This window comes from Mytilus trossulus, chromosome 5 (genome assembly GCF_036588685.1).
Source record: "Mytilus trossulus isolate FHL-02 chromosome 5, PNRI_Mtr1.1.1.hap1, whole genome shotgun sequence".
Classification (NCBI taxonomy): Eukaryota; Metazoa; Mollusca; class Bivalvia; order Mytilida; family Mytilidae; genus Mytilus; species Mytilus trossulus.
The window spans coordinates 26,318,640-26,337,964 of record NC_086377.1 but is presented as its reverse complement, the minus strand read 5'-3'; the positions used below and the strand labels follow the sequence as shown (position 1 = coordinate 26,337,964).

Genomic DNA, 19,325 nt, shown 5'->3' with positions numbered 1-19,325 from the left:
TTTAGGTACACATTTACCTGTAAATTCAAAGTACGTCAACATTACAAAGAAACCATAAGATAAATGGGTCAAATTTTATAAATATTTTTTTGGGAAATAAGAAGACGAAAAACATTGCATGTATTAAATTGTGTTCATGATTAAAAGGTCATCCAACAAGATCATTTTTACCTGAATATTTCATATTTGAATGGAAAAGCACTAGAACCTGCCTGTCTAAAAATGGATGTTTATTGAACAATGAGAAATGAGATCATAATAGTCCGCTTTAATTTTATTGTTAGGAAGCTTATATGTCCAATTTATGCTGTTCAAAACTACTGTTCAGCATTTCATAAATATGTATAAATATTTGCCACTGGACGTTAAACAAAATCCACGAATTTTGAAAGCTCTTACCTACCTCTTAACTGTAGATTAATTGAGTTTTCTTGATAACTATTTTAATGAACATATACGTTATACCTTATTGGGTCCTTCTTATATATCAGTTAGGGAGCTACCATTTGATTTTTATGGGGGCTAGGATGGAAAATGTTGTCCTACATTTATTTTTAGTTGTAATCTCTGTCCTGCTTATTTTCTTAGTTTATCCTGACTTGTTTTTTACATAAAATTGTCATCCTGCCTTTTTTATGGCCAAGTTGCTCATCCTGCCTTTTTTATGGCCAAGTTGCTCATCCTGCCTTTTTTATGGCCAAGTTGCTCATCCTGCCTTTTTTATTACTCAAAACTCCTGTCTTGCCTTTTTTAAAATTTCATCCCAGCCCCAATAAAAATTAAATGGTAGCTCCATTAAGAGAAAACCACCCGAGGTGCCTACCCGTATAGTTTATTCCCTCATCTTAGAATAAGAATGTTAGCGGAGACTAGACATTCATGATCTTGATTCTTTTTGTTAATGAATTCCGTTCGACGGATGCCACAAATGGAATAGGATGTGTTTCCTCTTCTGGAATATCTAATCTTTTCCTCGGTTTTGCCTGAGGGTTTTGCATGGTAGAATTTCATGTTACCCAGTCTTTATCTTCCCTGTGTTGTTTTGGAAAGACTATTGTATGTCTTTTCATCGTTTGTATTGCTTTAAGATTTTTTTCTAATTTTCTTTAATATACTATTTTTTTGTGTTCCCTTGGTATATATATTCTGCAGTTTCTACTAAGAGGAGCAACCCCAATCTGTAACTAGCCGCAAAACAAAACAAACAATCACGTTTAAACACAAGCAGTAATTCTAAAACGCCAATATGTCAAAAACTTATTGAATATTCCCTGATAAAAATTGTACAATAATATCTAAGATTGAGAATGGAAATGGGGAAAGTGATAAAGACACAACAACCCGACAAAATAACAAGAAACTGCCCAAGGCAAACAATGAGTATTCGAGAAATGTGGTATATCGGCCCATTATGGTCCATTATGGTGCACCTTGTTCAATGTTGAAAGAAACTTGTTAAAAACGCATAGGAGTTTCAACATTAAAAAAGAGGTTGAAGATGCATGTCACTTCTAAAGGCCGCTGTCCTTCCGAGTTGCTTGTTAATTCCAAACAATGAGTATTGACTACGTGCTCATAACACAACTTGGGATTTTTTTCAGTGATTTTTTTATACATCCATCTCCCCGACATATAAAAACAGTCAAATTGCTTAAAAAATAAAAATAGCTCAATTCCCTTATGGAAATATAAGCCCTCTGGCACATAGTTGCGGCAGCAGTATGGCTATGCTGCGGCTTTGTTGCTGCAAACTGTTGCGGCTTCGATGCAGCGATAGCATATTTCGTATGCAAATTAGTTTTCTGGCACCATAATTGCAGCTATATTCTGGCACCGTTGCGGCAATATTCTGGCATCATCATGATCATGTTGCGGCACTGATGCGGCTATAGCGTATTTCGTATGCAAATTAGTTTTCTGGCATTATGATTGTGGAGCTGTTGCGGCGCTAATACGGCTATATTCTTGCATCATTTTAGTGACAAAACATGCGAATAGGCCGTGATTTGTATAAAATCATGTATTGTGCCAGCAAAAACAAGTTGTCAATGCATATATATGACATGCATTCATGCATTATAAATTTTTATGCACAGGCACATAAAATTAATGTCAGCGGTATCTGCATAAAAAATAATGAAATTTTGTAATGTGCCCTAAGTTTAGCATATAACATTGTGTTATTTACCAAACTACAAGTATGCAACTGAACTGCTGCAAAAAAAAAAACCACAAACTTCACAGATACATGTATAGAAAACTCAGATGAGGCCATGTTATTGAAATACACAATGCAAGATTGATCTTTTCTATACATGCAATTACTTGATATGTGTTTACTTACAAGTCTTCAAATCTTCAAAAAAAAAAACCCAGCTAGAACACAAAATTCTTCAATAGTTATAATCACAAGCAACATGGTGGATTTCTAACACGTACACTATTACAGGGAATAGCTAAAAACGCAGGAAATGACATCATCAAATTTTCTGGCTATATTGTGGTGCTCATTAATTTTGAAAGAAATTAGTGTCGCAATGATGCCAGAACAATGCCGCTAGCAGCATCATCCAGCACTACTCCGGCAACAATCCTCTGTCAACCTGATTAGGTTGCAGCTATAAAGCCGCAACGCTACGGCAATGCTGCAGCAACATTTTCAATTTCATAAGGGAAGTAATTAACAAACATTTACCTGACTGAAAGTGAAAAAAGTGAAACATATTATTGATCATTATTGGGGTGTCTAAAATTGGACCTGAACTAAGAATAAAAAATCTGAATGATCCTAAAATTTTGCTAATATTTGTTTAAAAGAAAAAGAAAAACATAGACGAACAAATATGGTTGTTGAATTTCATTTGGTTGTTTGTGAGAGTAATCTCATAGGCAATCATATCACATATTTTTATACTTTCATATTGTATGTTTTTGACAAAACTCTGCAAGGAGGACATATTTCTGTCTAGTTCGTGTGTCAATATTTAGTGATAATCCAATTTAAGGATTAAAATAAAAAGTTTAAATTTATTTAGACAAATGATCCAGTTATCATCTTTTATCACTTTATCACTACAAGGTGTGAATTACACCCGGCACCATGACGTGCATGTAATAAAAACATTCCAATGGACGAATACGCGTCTTTAAAAGATCACATGGTTGATAAGTTATTTTCAATAAACGATTATTTTTTTAATATTATCATTATACTAAACTTCAGTTTAGTTTCACAAAATCTAAAGTGTAAAGATTGAGTATTAAAAAAGTTCTCATTGTAAGAATAAAGTGCATGTCAACTATATTTTGCACCGAAACCTTGCCACTAATGTAGATCTAATGAGAATAAGTCCGACCATAGATTTTCAGATCCGTTCAAGTCTTTTCATTTCTCCGTTCGGGTCGGCAACTTTTGGCATCACACATCTTTTTTTTTTTATTTCAGTAAACATCGATGTGTTAATGAAATATGAATATCAACATTGAATCAAATTCTAGCTTCAGCTTGAGGAAATTCCAATATTGAATATTTAAAAAAGTAATTGCAATTTGAATAATTTGAGTCGTAGGGCCCTACATCTTCAGGACTTTTGAATGTCAGGTCCACTCAGTTTCAGGTCTTTTATAGTGTAACCCCAAAAGGGTTTAATTTTTTTAGGGGGGGGGGGTAAAATTGACTTGCTTCTACCTTTATTAGCAGGGAACAATAGTCTAATTGAAGAAGTCTGATATTGTAAAAATATATATTGAAGTTTAGCCAAATTTACTCGGAGCCAAATCAGGCTTGCACTTTTAATATAGTCGGAACAGATTGTCTGCATTCCCGGAAATATTTTCATCTTCACCGTTTGTGCTAAGGGAGATAACTCAAATTGTATAAATATTGGTAAAGTTTTGCTGGCAAGTTTAATGACATATTTATACAGTATTCATCTTGCAAACTGTCTGTTCCAGGTTAATACTTTAGTGTAAAGGTTATCGATATGCATTTTAATACAGCTTCACTTCTTAAGCTTGATTGTTTAACTTTAAAATGTTTCTGTGTCACACCCTTATAAAATATAAGAACGATGCTGGCCGGTAAATTTCTTTCGTCATTCTTGCACTGTACATTTTGTAAGTCTGTATTTTTAGTATAACTTTATGCATCAAATTGGGGATTCTTGATGTTTGTGACCATTGACTACACTGCTGGAATTCCAGAACGCTTCATATATAATATAGGAAGTCTCCCACGCTCAATTGTGGGTCTCATTGGGGTCTAAGCGTGACACGGGATTGTCGATTGTTTGTAAGCATGACGCCTGAAAGTCAAATTATTGTGTCGTGAAAATGGGAAATGAGGTCTTACAGGACCCAGGAAATGACAAAAAAAATGAGAATTGCTCATGTATATAGTGTAAGCTGGATACAGGAATCTGACAAAACAGTAAGCGGGATCCAGGAGCGGAACCAAACATTGATTTCCCTTTTCATCCTCTCTTGAGAGTACTTCTATTTCCCATAGAGTGCATGAGTGCCCAATTTTTTGCTGCATTTATGTAAACGTTACATGTTCACCTAGGGTCAATCAACATTCATTGAATCAACCTAATGCAACTTTCCAAAATTTAATTATTAAACTATCAACTGCATATTTTAACATGTTTAAAGGAGAATGCTAGTCAATTCGTTCCAAGTCCGATTCGTTCCAACCCAGTTCGTTCCAGATTTGGACAATTCGTACCAAGTCAATTGTCAATTCGTACCAACTGATTTATTTTATTATTAATCAGACTTAACAATTTGTTCCAACTGATTTAGTTCATTATTAATCAGAATTAACAATTTGTTCCAACTTTATTATAATGTTTGTGTTCGTAAATCACTGAATTTGTGTGAATCAACCCACTGTTCATGGCAAAAATTGTCAATTCCTTGTCATTTTTTTTATGTATATTTCATATAATAGATCGTCACAGTTTCAATCAGTCTAAACAATTTGTTCCAACTTTCTTTCACTGTTTATGTATCATATTTTATGTTTTCATATTAAAAGATCGTTTTTCAGCAATATCTTTGAAGGCTTTTATGGTTCGATTTTAACAAATATATATGTTGAAAAACGCAGATTTATATGTGCAATATTTGTTTATTTAGACATAGTTTTTTTGGGTTGTCTTTGTTTTTTCCCTTTTCTTGTCAGCTTATATCATATTTCGGGATAATCTGAATCTTTTGCAATAAAAAAAAAATAAGTTTTAGGTTTACAAGTTTATTTGATATCATGTCATTGACACATATATATTAATAACCAAAATATAACAATAACAATTCATTGATAATTGTTCAAAAGTCTTGCAGTTTTTCAGAAAGTTCTACTAGTCAATGGATGGCACAACGATTACAGCAACGGATGACATCAGCTGGCTTACTGTTAGTTGCTGGCTTCTGTAGCTGTGTTTTTTATATTTCTTTGAAGTTACTTTTTTCGGTTTCGTACAGGAAACTGAGTAAAATTTTATATTGTAAAACATACACAACCGGTGCTAATGAGTAGTAACGATGCACGTAAGAAAAACATAGTGAATGTGGTATGGCTTTACTTATTATTAACAAGCATTTGTGACCCAAGCTATGACCCAAGCTAAGTGCGATATAATTCTTTTGATGACTGCATGAACAACTATTATGCTCACATCATTGGAATACAATAATCAATTATAATGATAACGAATTCTTTGAAAATAACACTAGTTAGTACTTTGTTCATTTTTAAAATATTAAATTGTCATGAAATACTTAATAATTAATTATTACCAATATATCATACCCAACGTCCTTTCTTCCCAATTAATAAATCATAGATTTCTTTTAAAGCTAAGTATTTATTTACATTATATATATCAGTACAGCATTATAAATTGAAATAATAAGGCTATGCAAATGGTTATTATTGTTTAATACTGTTCTTGAATAAGTTGGAACGAACTGACAAGTTTTGGAAAAAGTTGGAACGAATTGTCTAAGCAATTTGGGACGAATTTGTTGGGACGAATCGGAGTTGGAACGAATCATCCAGATACCTTAAAGGAAGCACCTGCTAATATTTGTAATGAATGAAAATTGAATAAACTATTGAGGAGGGTGAAGATTGTCCCTGTTTACAATTATTTTTCATTATACAATCTGCTAGTTGGACCCTGAAGACCAATTTAATCAATGTGACATCATGAATTGTGGAACTTCAAATGCGTTTAACTTTTAAAACTATTTTGCGCATGTATTTAAAAGATTTTGATTTTTTTTCTTCTAAAAGATGAACATTGATGAATGAACCATTTCCTACGGTCTGTAATGATTAATTAGGATATTATAATTCTTAAAACTAATAAAAAAAAATTAAAAAAACTTGTGAAGGTTCTGAGCAATGGGCATTGAGAAGCTCAGGTTCACTTTCAGTTAGGCAGTGTCAATCTCTGTGTGGATGTAATTAATACATTTTGTTTATTTTCAGAGCTAGAAATGGGTGATACCACCCCAACTCATGGCACTACTGACTACGATTATCTCATCAAGTTTCTTACATTAGGTAATGATTAGTTGTTAAATTGTATTGCCATATACATGTATTAGTATGATAGATTTATTGCACAATAAAATTGAGAATGAAAATGGGGAAAATGTCAAAGAGACAACAACCCAAACATAGAAAAGACAACAACAGCCCCTAAACAAATATATACTAGTTCAGTGATAATGAACGCAATACTAATTTCCAAAGTGTACACAAGAAACTAAAATTAAAATAATACAAGACTAGCAAAGGCCAGAGGCTCCTCTCTTTAGGCATTGTTAGGCTTTTGCAAGTTGAACACCCAATTCATCAGATTTTCTTTTTCAATCATGAAGAGAAAATAAGGAAGCTGTCAACCTATTCAATGACCCCAAAATGTTGCAACATGCTAAAAAGACCACAATATGTGGACTTAATTAGATGAGAAATTGTTTCATTAAAACACCCAAGGTATTGAAGGAAGCTGAAAATGGGTTAACAGACAGTCCACAATTTTGTGCATACATAAAGCATGGGATAGATCTACATGTTTCTAATAAAAGGGAAATGTTCATTATATCTAGCTCCACTTAAGGATGTCTGCTTGTTATGTTTTGGATTTTTTGTCAGATTTTCGGAATCCTCTGGTTTAATCCATTTGAATGCCGTAAAAAAATTTCCCCATGAACTCCCATTTTTCTTTTTATAAATCTTTTACATGTATAATTATAAGTCATTTGTAAAAGTCTTATAACATTTTATTTATTTTTTATAATACATGTATCTGAGAACTTTAACTGATCAATGATAAAGCTATGAAAAATCAACAGAGAACATTTTCCCGCCAAAATTCCAATGGCTAATATCTAAAAAAAAAGCACATTGACCCCTATCCTTTTTTTGCTTTTGATTCCTCAATTTATTCCCTATCAATACATACTAGTTTTATGAAGAGTTATTTATTTTGAAACTGAGCAGCAAACATCCTTAATGACACCTGCTGTGCTGCCCATGTTAAATATAAGAAAACTGATGTTTGATTTTAATACACAAAAAAAACACCCACAAGAGACCAAATGACACATACTTTCTACATGTATTGACAACCACTGAAAAAAACCGACTCTCAACATGGTCATGGGACAGGTACATACATTCAGAATGTGGTGGGATTAAACATGTTAGTGGGATCCCAGTGATGTTAAAGGAATAGAATTCAAACGAGAAAACTAAAGGCCTTATTAATAAGCTTTCATTCCACTGACAAGTACATGTATTTTTGCTTGTATAAATTTGTTATCTACATTTGTACTTTGTAGTTTATATATTTTCATTTGTACTACTGTAAATGATAATGGATAAATTTTCTCTTTAGGTGATTCAGGTGTTGGTAAAACCAGTTTTTTACATCAGTATGTCGATAAAACATTTAGTACAAAGTTCATCTCAACAGTCGGCATAGATTTCAAAGAGAAGAGAGTGGTGAGTAAATATTTCCTTTTAACATGTTTCACTGCTGCCATTCAGTAGTAAATGGTGGGAGCCTATCAAGGGGTCTAATTTAAGCTTTATTGTGTACTGGCCAGCCGGACCAGTGGACAAATAATCTACTGGTCCAGCTCCATGTCTACTGGTCCTAAAAAATGACAATCATTCTACAAAATGATATATATATAAATAATAACCCCTCAGTACAGTGTAATTTATTTTTTTTATAAATAGATTGAAATTTTGGTGCAATCAGTCATTTTAATCGACAATTTTCCACTGGTCCACCAGACCACCACCTGACAAAGTCTACTGGTTTGACCCAAATTCTACTGGGCTCGGACCACTGAACCAGCGCTGATTTCGACCCCTAAGCCTAGCTGCTAAAACCTCATGCTGATATTGCATGTCTATTTTATTCATCTATTTATAATGTTGGGTTGCTGTCTCATATTAAAAAAAAAATCCTGATAAGCATATATATATTCATATTATCTTTGATGTATAGTTTAAGATATTGTCATAATTTTTCTGGAGACATTTTTTTTATAGAAGTTAGATTATCTCCCCATGAAAATAATAATTGAATTATCTCCCCTTGAAAATAATATTTAAATTATCTCCCCTTTTCTAGGTACACAGAGTTCCAGGTGTGGATGGTGCTGTGGGGAAGAGTAACAGAATACATTTACAGTTATGGGATACTGCTGGTCAGGAAAGGTAAAATCAGGGCTTTTTAGCTACAGTGAATCCTGGCTTAATTGAATCTTGGTTAAACCGAAAACCTGTCTCCACCAGACATGTACTTCAGTCCAGTCAAATAAAATTTTGTGCTTGTGATCATGAAAAATAAATATTTGCCCAAATTTTCAAAACATCTTAGTTCTGAAGAGGTTTAATTTAAACAAGTTTCACTGTATATTGAAATAAAGAGATCTGCTATTATTGCCAATGAAACAACTATCCACTAGAGACCCAAGGACAAGGTTGTATGCGGGTAAGGCAACACTGAACAGTATGACGAAATGCGAACAAAACAAGAAAATCATCACCTGATAAATTAAAAATAATAGACAAATGCAAATCTGAAAGACAGAAAGCACTGACTTGGGACATGCACAATTGTTTGCCAAACAATAAAATCAAATATTGTATCGATGAAAATACTATTTTTCATCAATCCATTAAAATGAATACATGAAGTAATTTCTATGGTAGAAATTTACACAAGTAAAAGATTGATACTTTTAGTAATTTCTATGGTAAAAATTTACCCAAGAAAAAGATTAATACATGTAGTAATTTCAATGGTAGAAATTTACCCAAGAAAAAGAATAATACTTGAGTAATTTCTATGGTAAAAATTTACACAAGAAAAAATTAATACATGTAGTAATTTCAATGGTAGAAATTTACACAAGAAAAAGATTAATGCATGTAGTAATTTCTATGTAGAAATTTACAGAAGAAAAAGATTGATACATGTAGTAATTTCTATGGTAGAAATTTACACAAGAAAAAGATTGATACATGTATTTATTTCTATGGTAGAAATTCATACAAGAAAAAGATTAATACATGTATTAATTTCTTGGGTAGAAATTTACACAAGAAAAAGATTGATACATGTGGTAATTTCTATGGTAGAAATTTACACAAGAAAAAGATTGATACATGTAGTAATTTTTATGGTAGAAATTTTGTAAACAAAAATTTTGAAACTACTGCAATAAGGGTATAAACAATTTGAAATCAGGCCTTATTTCCCATAATTTTTTTATTTTAGATTTCGGAGTTTAACAACTGCATTTTTCCGAGATGCAATGGGCTTCCTTTTATTATTTGACTTAACCAATGAGCAATCATTTTTAAACATACAGAACTGGCTCAGTCAATTACAGACACATGCTTATTGTGAAAACCCAGATATTGTACTTTGTGGTAATAAGTCAGACCTTGAAGATCATAGATGTATTTCTGATGAGAGAGCGAGAGAAACTGCAGAAAAATTTGGGTAGGTAAAAATTAAAAATAAAAATCAGATTTGTTTTCTTAATTTTTATTGATTTCTTTGTTTGTGAAACAACTGTTGGTTCTTGTGATTTAAAAAAAATGATTCAAGATAAAACACATTTAGAATAAATGGAAAATGTTATAATTTTGTTTGAGTGAACCATGAAATCCACAAAAGTTAGTATCTTTTGAATAATGTTAATCTTCTGCTTGCTTTAAGGTGGTACCTAACACTACAGGGAGATAACTCTGTAAAGTCAGCTAAACATTTTAATTATGTTGTTTTATAAAAGGAATATTCAGCTTCTCAATGATCAAAATTGGTGTTTGTCAAATTGCTACATAACCAGTGTAATTTTTCTGACAAAACGGTTGGTTCAAAATTTTTGAAATTTTAATATTTTTGTTAAAGGGTCAAAGTACCGGTAAGTACTTTGACAAAATTTTATGAAAATTAAACGGCCCAAATTAATTTTAATGCAAGTGTTGGGTACCACCTATAGTACTGGAGATTTTTGGATTGATCCCTCGTGTCCACAGTATACGCTTTTATATAGAAATCAGAAAATGTGGTATGAGTGCCAATGAGACAAAACTCCATCCAACTCTGGCACAATTTATAAAAAGTAAACAATTATAGGTTGAAGTAAGGTAGTTAACACGAAATTTGCCTCACATGAAACAGTAAGCTATAAAGGGCCCCACAATCACTAGTGTAAAACATTCAAACATGAAAAGCAACTGTCTAATCTATATAGAAAACGAGAAACACTTATTAACCATATTAACAAACGACATTACAACGTGCATACATTATCTGAAATATTTCAGGTTCTGAAATATTTCAGGTTCTGAAATGGCTAATTCTGTTTTTTATATGTTAAATTTTGATCCTTTCAGGCTTCCATATTTTGAGACAAGTGCAGCCAATGGTCAGAATGTAGCTAAGTCTATAGAATGTTTGTTAGACATGGTAATGTTGAGGATGGAGAGCTGTGTGGACAAGTCTCAACTACCAGGGATCAGAAGTAATGCTCAGATGAATGGTTACCATATGGACGAAGCAGGGGAAGGCGGATGCGGATGTTAGAAAAAATGGCTGCAAGAAAATGGCCACTGTGGTGTTTGTCAAGATGTGCCACAATGTTACTTTACTTATTTGTTATCTATTGTGATCCCAAAAGTGAAATTAGAAAATTAATTAATTTTCCGATTTATAAAATGATGGATTGTAAAAATAAAACTCACAAAATGCTGAAAAGTAATTGAAGATAAGGCTGAAAAATGGATGTCATATTTTTCATTTAAATTCAACTCTTTGCAGGTTAAGTAATAAGCCATTTTTTTTTTATCTAAAGGATTATTGGAGATTTCCTTATCCTTACTCAAAAATGAAAACCAAGCCATGTCATTGGTTAAATTTTCATTGTTTAGAGCCATTGATAGCCAATTAAAACTGTTTGTTAAAATTTTGAATAATAATACCCAGAATGCCATCAATTTTTATAAGCAATAAGCATAATAATAATTTCTAATGAACCAATATATTTGTATTGGAAGAAAAGATCAGGGTTTGAAGTCATAAAACTATGCTCAGTGCTTGGAGCATAAAAAAGCTTGCTGGAAACATGAAATCCAGCATTTTGATTGGTTGATTTTGGAGTACGAGGAACAGAAAACTGACTCCAAAGTTTTATGACTTCATTGCCTCATCTTTCATCAATTGATAAGATTTAAAATGTCATGTTTGCTCAGTTTGTAATTGCAAGAGATTTCTAGAAATATGACAGCATTACTTTGATATTTAGATATTAAATAGATTTGTTTGAAATCCCTGTTAATTTGGTGCTGTCGTAGCATGCTCCTATATGCATGGCCCTTTGTTCAAATTGAAATTATTTGGTTGTATAATGTTTTTGTTCTAAGATATTTTGAGGGAGGCTGTAGCCCAGAATATCTTAGTACGGTTGTGAGAAGAAAACGTTTTTAGTCTTTTGGTCTCATGTCACTTATTTTCAAGTATTTGAAATATGATATTATGGCATTCACAATTAATAATGAAAGTTTTTGCCATTTTTTTAATAAATTTTTTTGCTTATTTCAACAATTTTCAATGTTTATAAGGACCTGATAATTGATATAATTTTATGTCAGAAATCCAGTTATTTATCATTTTTACTTTTGTTATTTGTTTTCTGTAACTATTTAATGTCATATACAAGTTAAATGTTTAGTTTTTGTATAACACTGTATCGTTCATCAAACCAGCAAATTCATTATAGAACATTTGTTTTTGTGTCATTTTTTTTTTTGAATCCTGTGATTTTTTCATCAGGAACCATGAATCATAAAGTAAATTTAAGGTTTCCTGATGTTATAACTAGCAACAAAGTACAAAATATCAATTAACAGGAAATATAATTACTATTCTTTCATTATTTACAATAAGATGGGTGTTCTTCAGTTTCTAAAAACCATGGAAATTGAAGTTTGGTGCTGTTATTCTATTTATAGATCTGTACCCTTTTACTTTTCATTGACATTTTTAGAGAACATTTTACCACAGAAATCCATAGAGAATTTGATTTTTTTTTTTACATGACGAAATATTTAAAGCTTTTTAGAGCTAATTTCCTTGTGCATGTAGAGCAAGACTTTGGTTAGCTTGCTTGCTTGTTATATTTGTATATTGACAATTGTAATTGGGAAAACATCCAATTATATTTAAATATAATAGATACAGGTTTAACTATGCCTATATATATTTGTTTGCAGATGTCAATCTTGATTACGAAGCTTGAGTAAATACAAACAAAGCAAGCAAGTAAGCCAACCAAAGTTTTACCCTACAAGCATTAGGAAATTAGCTGTTATCCCCTTTTTGTCATTCAATCCTTCCAATGTTATTTTGTTGATCTGTAGAACTACATTTTACGTAATATTTTGTTGTTTAAGTTTATATTTATGTATTTGTATGTTATATGTGTTAAGGAGCTTTTGCTCAGCTAGATTATAGTTTTTGATTAAGATTCTAGAAGCTATGTACATTTAATTGATAAGTTCAACACCAGACTGTGACCTAATTATATGCATTTCACAGTGATTGCATAATTATTTTCAAAATGCTAAATCTATACTGTTTTTTTTTTTTTTTTTTTTTTTTTTATCTTAATCAATAAATAACACCTAAGTGACCATTTCTCATAGTATTTTTATGTCCTTGTCACTATGCAATAGGGCATAATAAAGTTTTACCCTTTTCCGTCCCTACGTTCCTTGTTTTGTTTCCATTCTCTAACTATAGTTTGGTCTAGATAATGTTGTGAAACTTATACAATGCTTTTTACCACCATAGACTGATCAATTTGTTATTTTCTTGAGTTATGTCCACTTGCATTGCCTTTTAAGGTTGTACCTAACACTACAGGGAGATAACTCTGTAAAGTCAGCTAAATGTTTTAATTACATTGTGTTGTAAAGGGAATGTTAAACTTCTCAATGATCAAAGTTGGTGTTTTTCAAACTGCTATATATCCAGTGTCATTTTTCTAACAAAACGGTTGGTTCAAAATTTTTGAAATTTTTATATTTTTGTTAAAGGGTCAAGGTAAATACATTGTCCAAATTTTATGAAAATTAAACGAGCCAAATTAATTTTAGTTAGAGTGTTGGTTACCACCTTAAATAGAAAAATTGCTGAATTAGACATACATTTTCAAGTGGATCCTAGTTTACTGAAAAAAATAAATTTGCTTCATTTTATTTTGAAAACAAATCCCAGTAAATGAACATGTTGAAGACCGTACTTTGACCTATAATGGTTTACTTTTACAAATTGTGACTTGTATGTGTTGTTGTCGCATTGGCACTCATACTATATCTTCTTATATCTATTGTTATGGTTGTGTTTAAGACTTTCAATAATTATAGTTGTAGGTCTGTCCAGTTAAGATTGGGCTATTCCATTAAAACAATTCAGAGGAAGGCTTTTTAAAATTTAAATAATAACAAACATACATTCATAATATATTGTTTTCGCATTATAACTAGCTCACAACCTTGAATGACCAACAAATTGTGACTAAAAGAAAAATAAACTTCTCACCCTACCACATTCTTTAATATGGAATAGTCTGTATTGTTAATTATCTTATGAAAACATGATAATTGGATCAGATGCTTGGTTGTGAAGAGATTATTTTCTTGCTTTTTTGTAATTTTATATTTTTACAGCTACATTTGTGAAGAATATTAAATTTCCATGTTATCTTGGTACACAAAGAAATGTGTCCAGAAATTATGGCACACTTCAATGTAGTTCTATGATTAATTCTTTATATTTTATCTTCGATATTTAGAAATAGTTTATTGAAATACAATTTAGATATCTAAAAATATTGAATCAGAACATAATATGCTTATAGTATAATAGCATAATTGACGGTAGCTTTATTAATTTCTTTGCACTAGAAGAACTGAAAATTGTTCCAGTAATGAAGAGAAGAAAGTGGATTTTTTTGTATATATATTTTGTATAATGTTTTTTTCTGTCATATCTTCTTTTCTTTGTAACAAAAACCCCTTTTTCTCTCCCAGAAAAAAATGCAGGACAAGGATGTTTTTTTTTAACAAAAGTGTATTTATAGAAACTAATCTCTTAGTGGATGAATACTTGCTTTTTTTTCAATCAACACCCTAACTGCATTTTCAGAGTGTTTAGATAAGTTTATTTTATGTAAGGTATTCAATATTTTTGAAAGTTTTTCTAGACAATGAGTAATGTAGTATACTTTGGTAATAAATAAGAATAAGAATAAAATTGTTTATTATAGTGTCACATATTGATTGAAACAAGGCATTCACACAATATTCATATACATACAAACAACAATCAATATCCAGCTAACAAATGATGAGCTTGTTCTTTTGACAATATGTATATATAGTCCATATTATAACTTTTTTTTTAAAGCTATTTGAATTTGGATAATTATTATACACGATCTTTGTGATATCTTAAAAAATCTAGTCTCTAACTTTCTTAACTGTCTGTTAAATAAATGAGAGCATTTTTTTTTAATATCTTTATTTTATTTTACAGACTTAATAAAAAATCTAATAGTATATTTAATATATTCAAAGAAGTTGCCACACATAAACATATGTATACTAAATAAACAAATGTAAAAAGGTGAAGGTTGTAAAATAATGTAATTAGTAGGTTTAATATAGTTATATCAACATAGTAATATATATTCTGGTTTAAGATGGGTCATATTACCATTAAAAGGGGGGATGGCTTGCAGCCTTTTTTTAATATTGGGAAACTAAATCACTAATTCAAAGGGTGATCTTTCTCATGGTGTATTCAGCTTGACCATCAATATTGACTTTAAAAAAAAAAAAAAGTTTGAAGGCATATTTTCAGAATGCTTAGGGACGACATCAAAAGTTCAATAAAGGATAAAAAAAACTTAATTCACACATGTTTTTCACTGATGTCCGTTAGGTATAAATGAAATTAAAAATCTAAGATTCAAAATTAATTATCATGCTACAGATCAAGATGGAATAAGGATCTGCAAAACACAGTTGTTTAAAATTGTCAACATGTTTCTTCTTTTTAATGATACATGTAACACAAAATATATTTTATAATTATATTTGAATATGCTTTGTTATTACTATTATTAAGTTTATATAAACCAAGCCATTGTAGATGTGGTCCTAATAGTTAATATATAATTAAGATGTAAAATTCCTAATTTTTATAATTATCTTTATTAGCAAAAGTCGGTTAGATAGATTTTTATTTGATTATGAGAAGGAGGAAAATAATGATAGGTTTTTTTTTCCATTATAAATATTAGGGAAAAATCATGTGCATTTTTACAGTGGAAAAATAACCCTCAATTATATTAAATAATAAAATGTAGGATTAATACTAAAGTGAAAATATCTGCTGAATTATTGATAATAATGTAAAGGAGTATGGCCACAAAGGCATTAAATTGGTCCTAAAAATCAAAGTTTGTACCGTTAATATCATATGTAAAACCCTATAAGGGCTATTCCAGAAAAAAATGTATGGGTGGAAGGCAGTTTTTGTCAGCACCTGTACCAAGACAATTGTAAATTAGAATTATAGTGCATTAAAGTGTGAAAATTTGCTCTGATACCCATCACCCATGTATTACAATGTGCCTTCAAAACCCCCCATACATTTTTTTCTGGAATAGCCCTAATTATAATCTTAAATATGAAAATCTAGATACACTATGAAAACAAATTTTGTTGTCTTCTGTTCCTTGTAACAATGTTTACAGCTTTGACATTCAAAAGTGTGATATTTAATAAGTATATTGCTACATTGCCTGTTTTTATGCATTTGTAAGGTCTATTTCCTTCTAAATAAAATCATTGACCACATCCTTTGACAAAAATAAAATTGTTATAAAAAGATGTATATGTGTCCGATGAACATAAACACAAAAGTTATGGTCCTTGCATGTGGCCAAAAATATTTTAAAGCAAACTTATTTAATTTAGGCAAAAATAAGTAATTTTTTTTACTATTATTGTCTTCAAAGGACATTTCAATTGTTCTCATGCATCAGAGCTTGTAGAATTTGTAATTTTAATACACTAGCATATTTTGTAAAATATGGGTAAATTCTTAGAATTTTAGGGCCAATAAGGACCTTTTGTGAATGTACTCCTTTTGGCAATCTTATAGTGCAATAAATCATGTGAAAATTCGAATTCATATAAAATATATTCTGTTTGAATATTTTCAAAATAATTTTTGACATTTTTTTTATTATGAATTTTTGTATGTTTTAATGTTAATTGTGACTTTTTGTAAAAGAAGGAGGTTAAAAGTAAAATTTTTCGTGTGTTGTTCATGTATTGTTGTAAAGTACTTTATCTGTCTTGCATGAAGAGAAATACATTCCAACTTTGTTGTTATATGCATTGGGTTTACATTTACCATAAGAATTAAGAATTAGGTTGATTTTTGGTGTTTTAACACCACTTTTAAGCAACGCATTTAGGCTATTTTGTGGCGGCTAGTTTTTATTGGTGGAGGAAGCCGGAGTGCCCAGAAAAAAGCACTGACCTTCAATAGGAAAACGGACATTCCTTGTCAATTTAGATTGGAATCTAGTGCAACCGTTTGAACGGGGGTTCGAACATACAACCTCAGTGTTGACTGGCTAGTGATTACAGTAGCAACTTCTTAGACCATTCAACCACTGAGGCCCAATGAGACTAGGAGTCAAGTGCTTCTTTTTATTATGATTTGTTTATCAAGTTGTTGAGTAGACCTTAAATAAAGAATTGTAGGTCAAGTACTCGTACAAGATAATACACGAAGTCTCCTTTGTCATCATAAATAGTTGGTCATAAAAATCACAGTAGCAGAATATTTTATTAATTTATTCAGAAATCAAACTTGATTTTTATGGTAGATTTAAACTTAGTATAAAATGTTGGTTATTGTTATAAAATGATTATTGTTAATTTTTAAATTTAAAGATATTTAATTGTTCACACTGAAAAATAAACCTTTTTTTCACTTTTTTTAACTTAAATAAATGTTTATTGTAAACAAGAAACCTACTTTTGTGATATTTTGTAATCCTATTGTTGGGAACATTTGTTATTTTGTGAAACAAGTTCTAAGGATTTTATAATAATTCATTGGCTATTAGTATTTGTGGATATAGGGGGTAAAGGTGAACTATAAACTCAAATATTCAACAAAAGACCAATTCTATATAGTCAATTATGCATAATTTGACCAAACCACATATTTAAGTACCCACTAAAATACAGTTAGTTCTAAATGCACGAAAATAAATTGTATCTCTTGTATTTCTTTTAAAAATTTTCCTTTATTTTGTTTTACTGAATTTGGTTAAACTCAAACTTAACAGAATTCTTAAAACATTTTTTTCAATTAACTTTTCTGTGATACATTAATTCTCAAAAGGGAGATAATTTACAAAATAGATTCTTTACACTTGTTCTATCTAATTTAAAATAGCTTACAATATGTTATGAAATACCATTGAAAATTTACTACCAGTATTTAATAACGGATAAATTTGCATATTTTGAGTTTGTTCTGAAGGTTTGCTTGTTTGTTGGTATTAAAGCCATATTTCAGAAACCATAGCCACAACAGGGGCGTATCCAGCCATTTTAAAAAAGGGGGTTCCTGACCCAGGACAAAAGGGGGGGGGGAGGGGGGTTCCAACTGTATGTCCCCATTCAAATGCATTGATCGTCCAAAAAAACATGTTGACTGGTTTTTTTTATAGGAGGAAAAGACAAGTTTGGGGAAAACCATGACCTTCTAAATTTCAGATTAAAGAAGTTTCTGTGATAGGTGTCACAGGTTATAGTAAACTTGATTTCATGAGGAACATGTTCTTAAAAGATTACCAGCTTAATTAACCAGTTAAGTAATGACTTCATATTTAACTGTTTGACTGATAATGAAATTTCAATGGTATTTTTATACTATATGTAACTTGTTAACACCATGATACTGTTATATCTATATATTGTTATATCTCAATATTTACAATAAACTATTTTATCCACTCTTGTTTTGTTTGTGTAGCACATCTGATCTGAAATGTAAATTGTTGCCATTACTTGCAATTGGCTTTCTTCATTGCTGAACACGAAATAAAATTGCCCTTTCATGACGGAACTAACAATTAATATTTCTGGCACAATAATCTTTTCACGATTTCACGAAAACAGGGTGAGTAACGAACCTTTTTCACAGCTGCAGGTGAAATGAAAATGGCAAAACAAGTTTCACGAAAACAACCCTTTACCATCCTCTTGTAACAATTCAGATTTTAAGTAATGTCATCATTAATTCTGTTGGAGTAATTTTCATAACAGTTCTCTCCAACTTGTACAACAATTAGAAACAGCTCAACTCATCGGAGGGATAAACCAAGCTGCACCAAATATATCTAATTTCTAGCTTATATCAAAGGAAAGGACCTAACCATGAACATATATTGTGAACTTTTAATCATGAACTTTTTTGTATCAAAGAAATTCACTTAACCTTGAAAATGAGGTCAAGGTTAGATGAACCCCTTGTAGTATCATAGAAACCGACATAACTGTGAAAAGTTAACACTTGCTTAAAGAACCATACTGAGGTCAGATAGATTTGTGTACCTTACAATCATTCCATACACAAAATATAGTTGACCTATTGCTTTTAGTATATGAAGCAACAGTTCACAAGAAGACA

General features: G+C 30.8%; 1 protein-coding gene across 2 annotated transcripts; it reads left to right on the top strand.

Moving 5' to 3' along the window:
• Nucleotides 1-3,860: 3,860 nt before the first annotated feature.
• On the top strand, nt 3,861-18,648 carry LOC134718703 (ras-related protein Rab-27A-like). 2 transcript variants are annotated; one of them, XM_063581370.1, is made up of 6 exons: nt 3,861-3,954; nt 6,497-6,571; nt 7,911-8,017; nt 8,658-8,743; nt 9,810-10,037; nt 10,937-18,648. In XM_063581370.1, the coding sequence occupies exons 2-6, from the start codon at nt 6,505-6,507 to the stop codon at nt 11,124-11,126; spliced, it is 678 nt and encodes a 225-aa protein (XP_063437440.1). In that variant the 5' UTR covers nt 3,861-3,954; nt 6,497-6,504; the 3' UTR covers nt 11,127-18,648. The 2 variants fall into 2 exon arrangements, with proteins under 2 accessions (XP_063437440.1, XP_063437441.1); XM_063581371.1 differs by having other exon boundaries at nt 3,875-3,974.
• Nucleotides 18,649-19,325: the final 677 nt, after the last annotated feature.

Coding starts and splice junctions, on each gene's coding strand:
- LOC134718703 (XM_063581370.1), top strand. CDS start 6,505: ATGGGTGATACCACCCCAACTCATGGCACTACTGACTACGATTATCTC. Junction 6,572..7,910: donor CATCAAGTTTCTTACATTAG/GTAATGATTAGT, acceptor TTTTCTCTTTAG/GTGATTCAGGTGTTGGTAAA. Junction 8,744..9,809: donor GATACTGCTGGTCAGGAAAG/GTAAAATCAGGG, acceptor TTTTTATTTTAG/ATTTCGGAGTTTAACAACTG.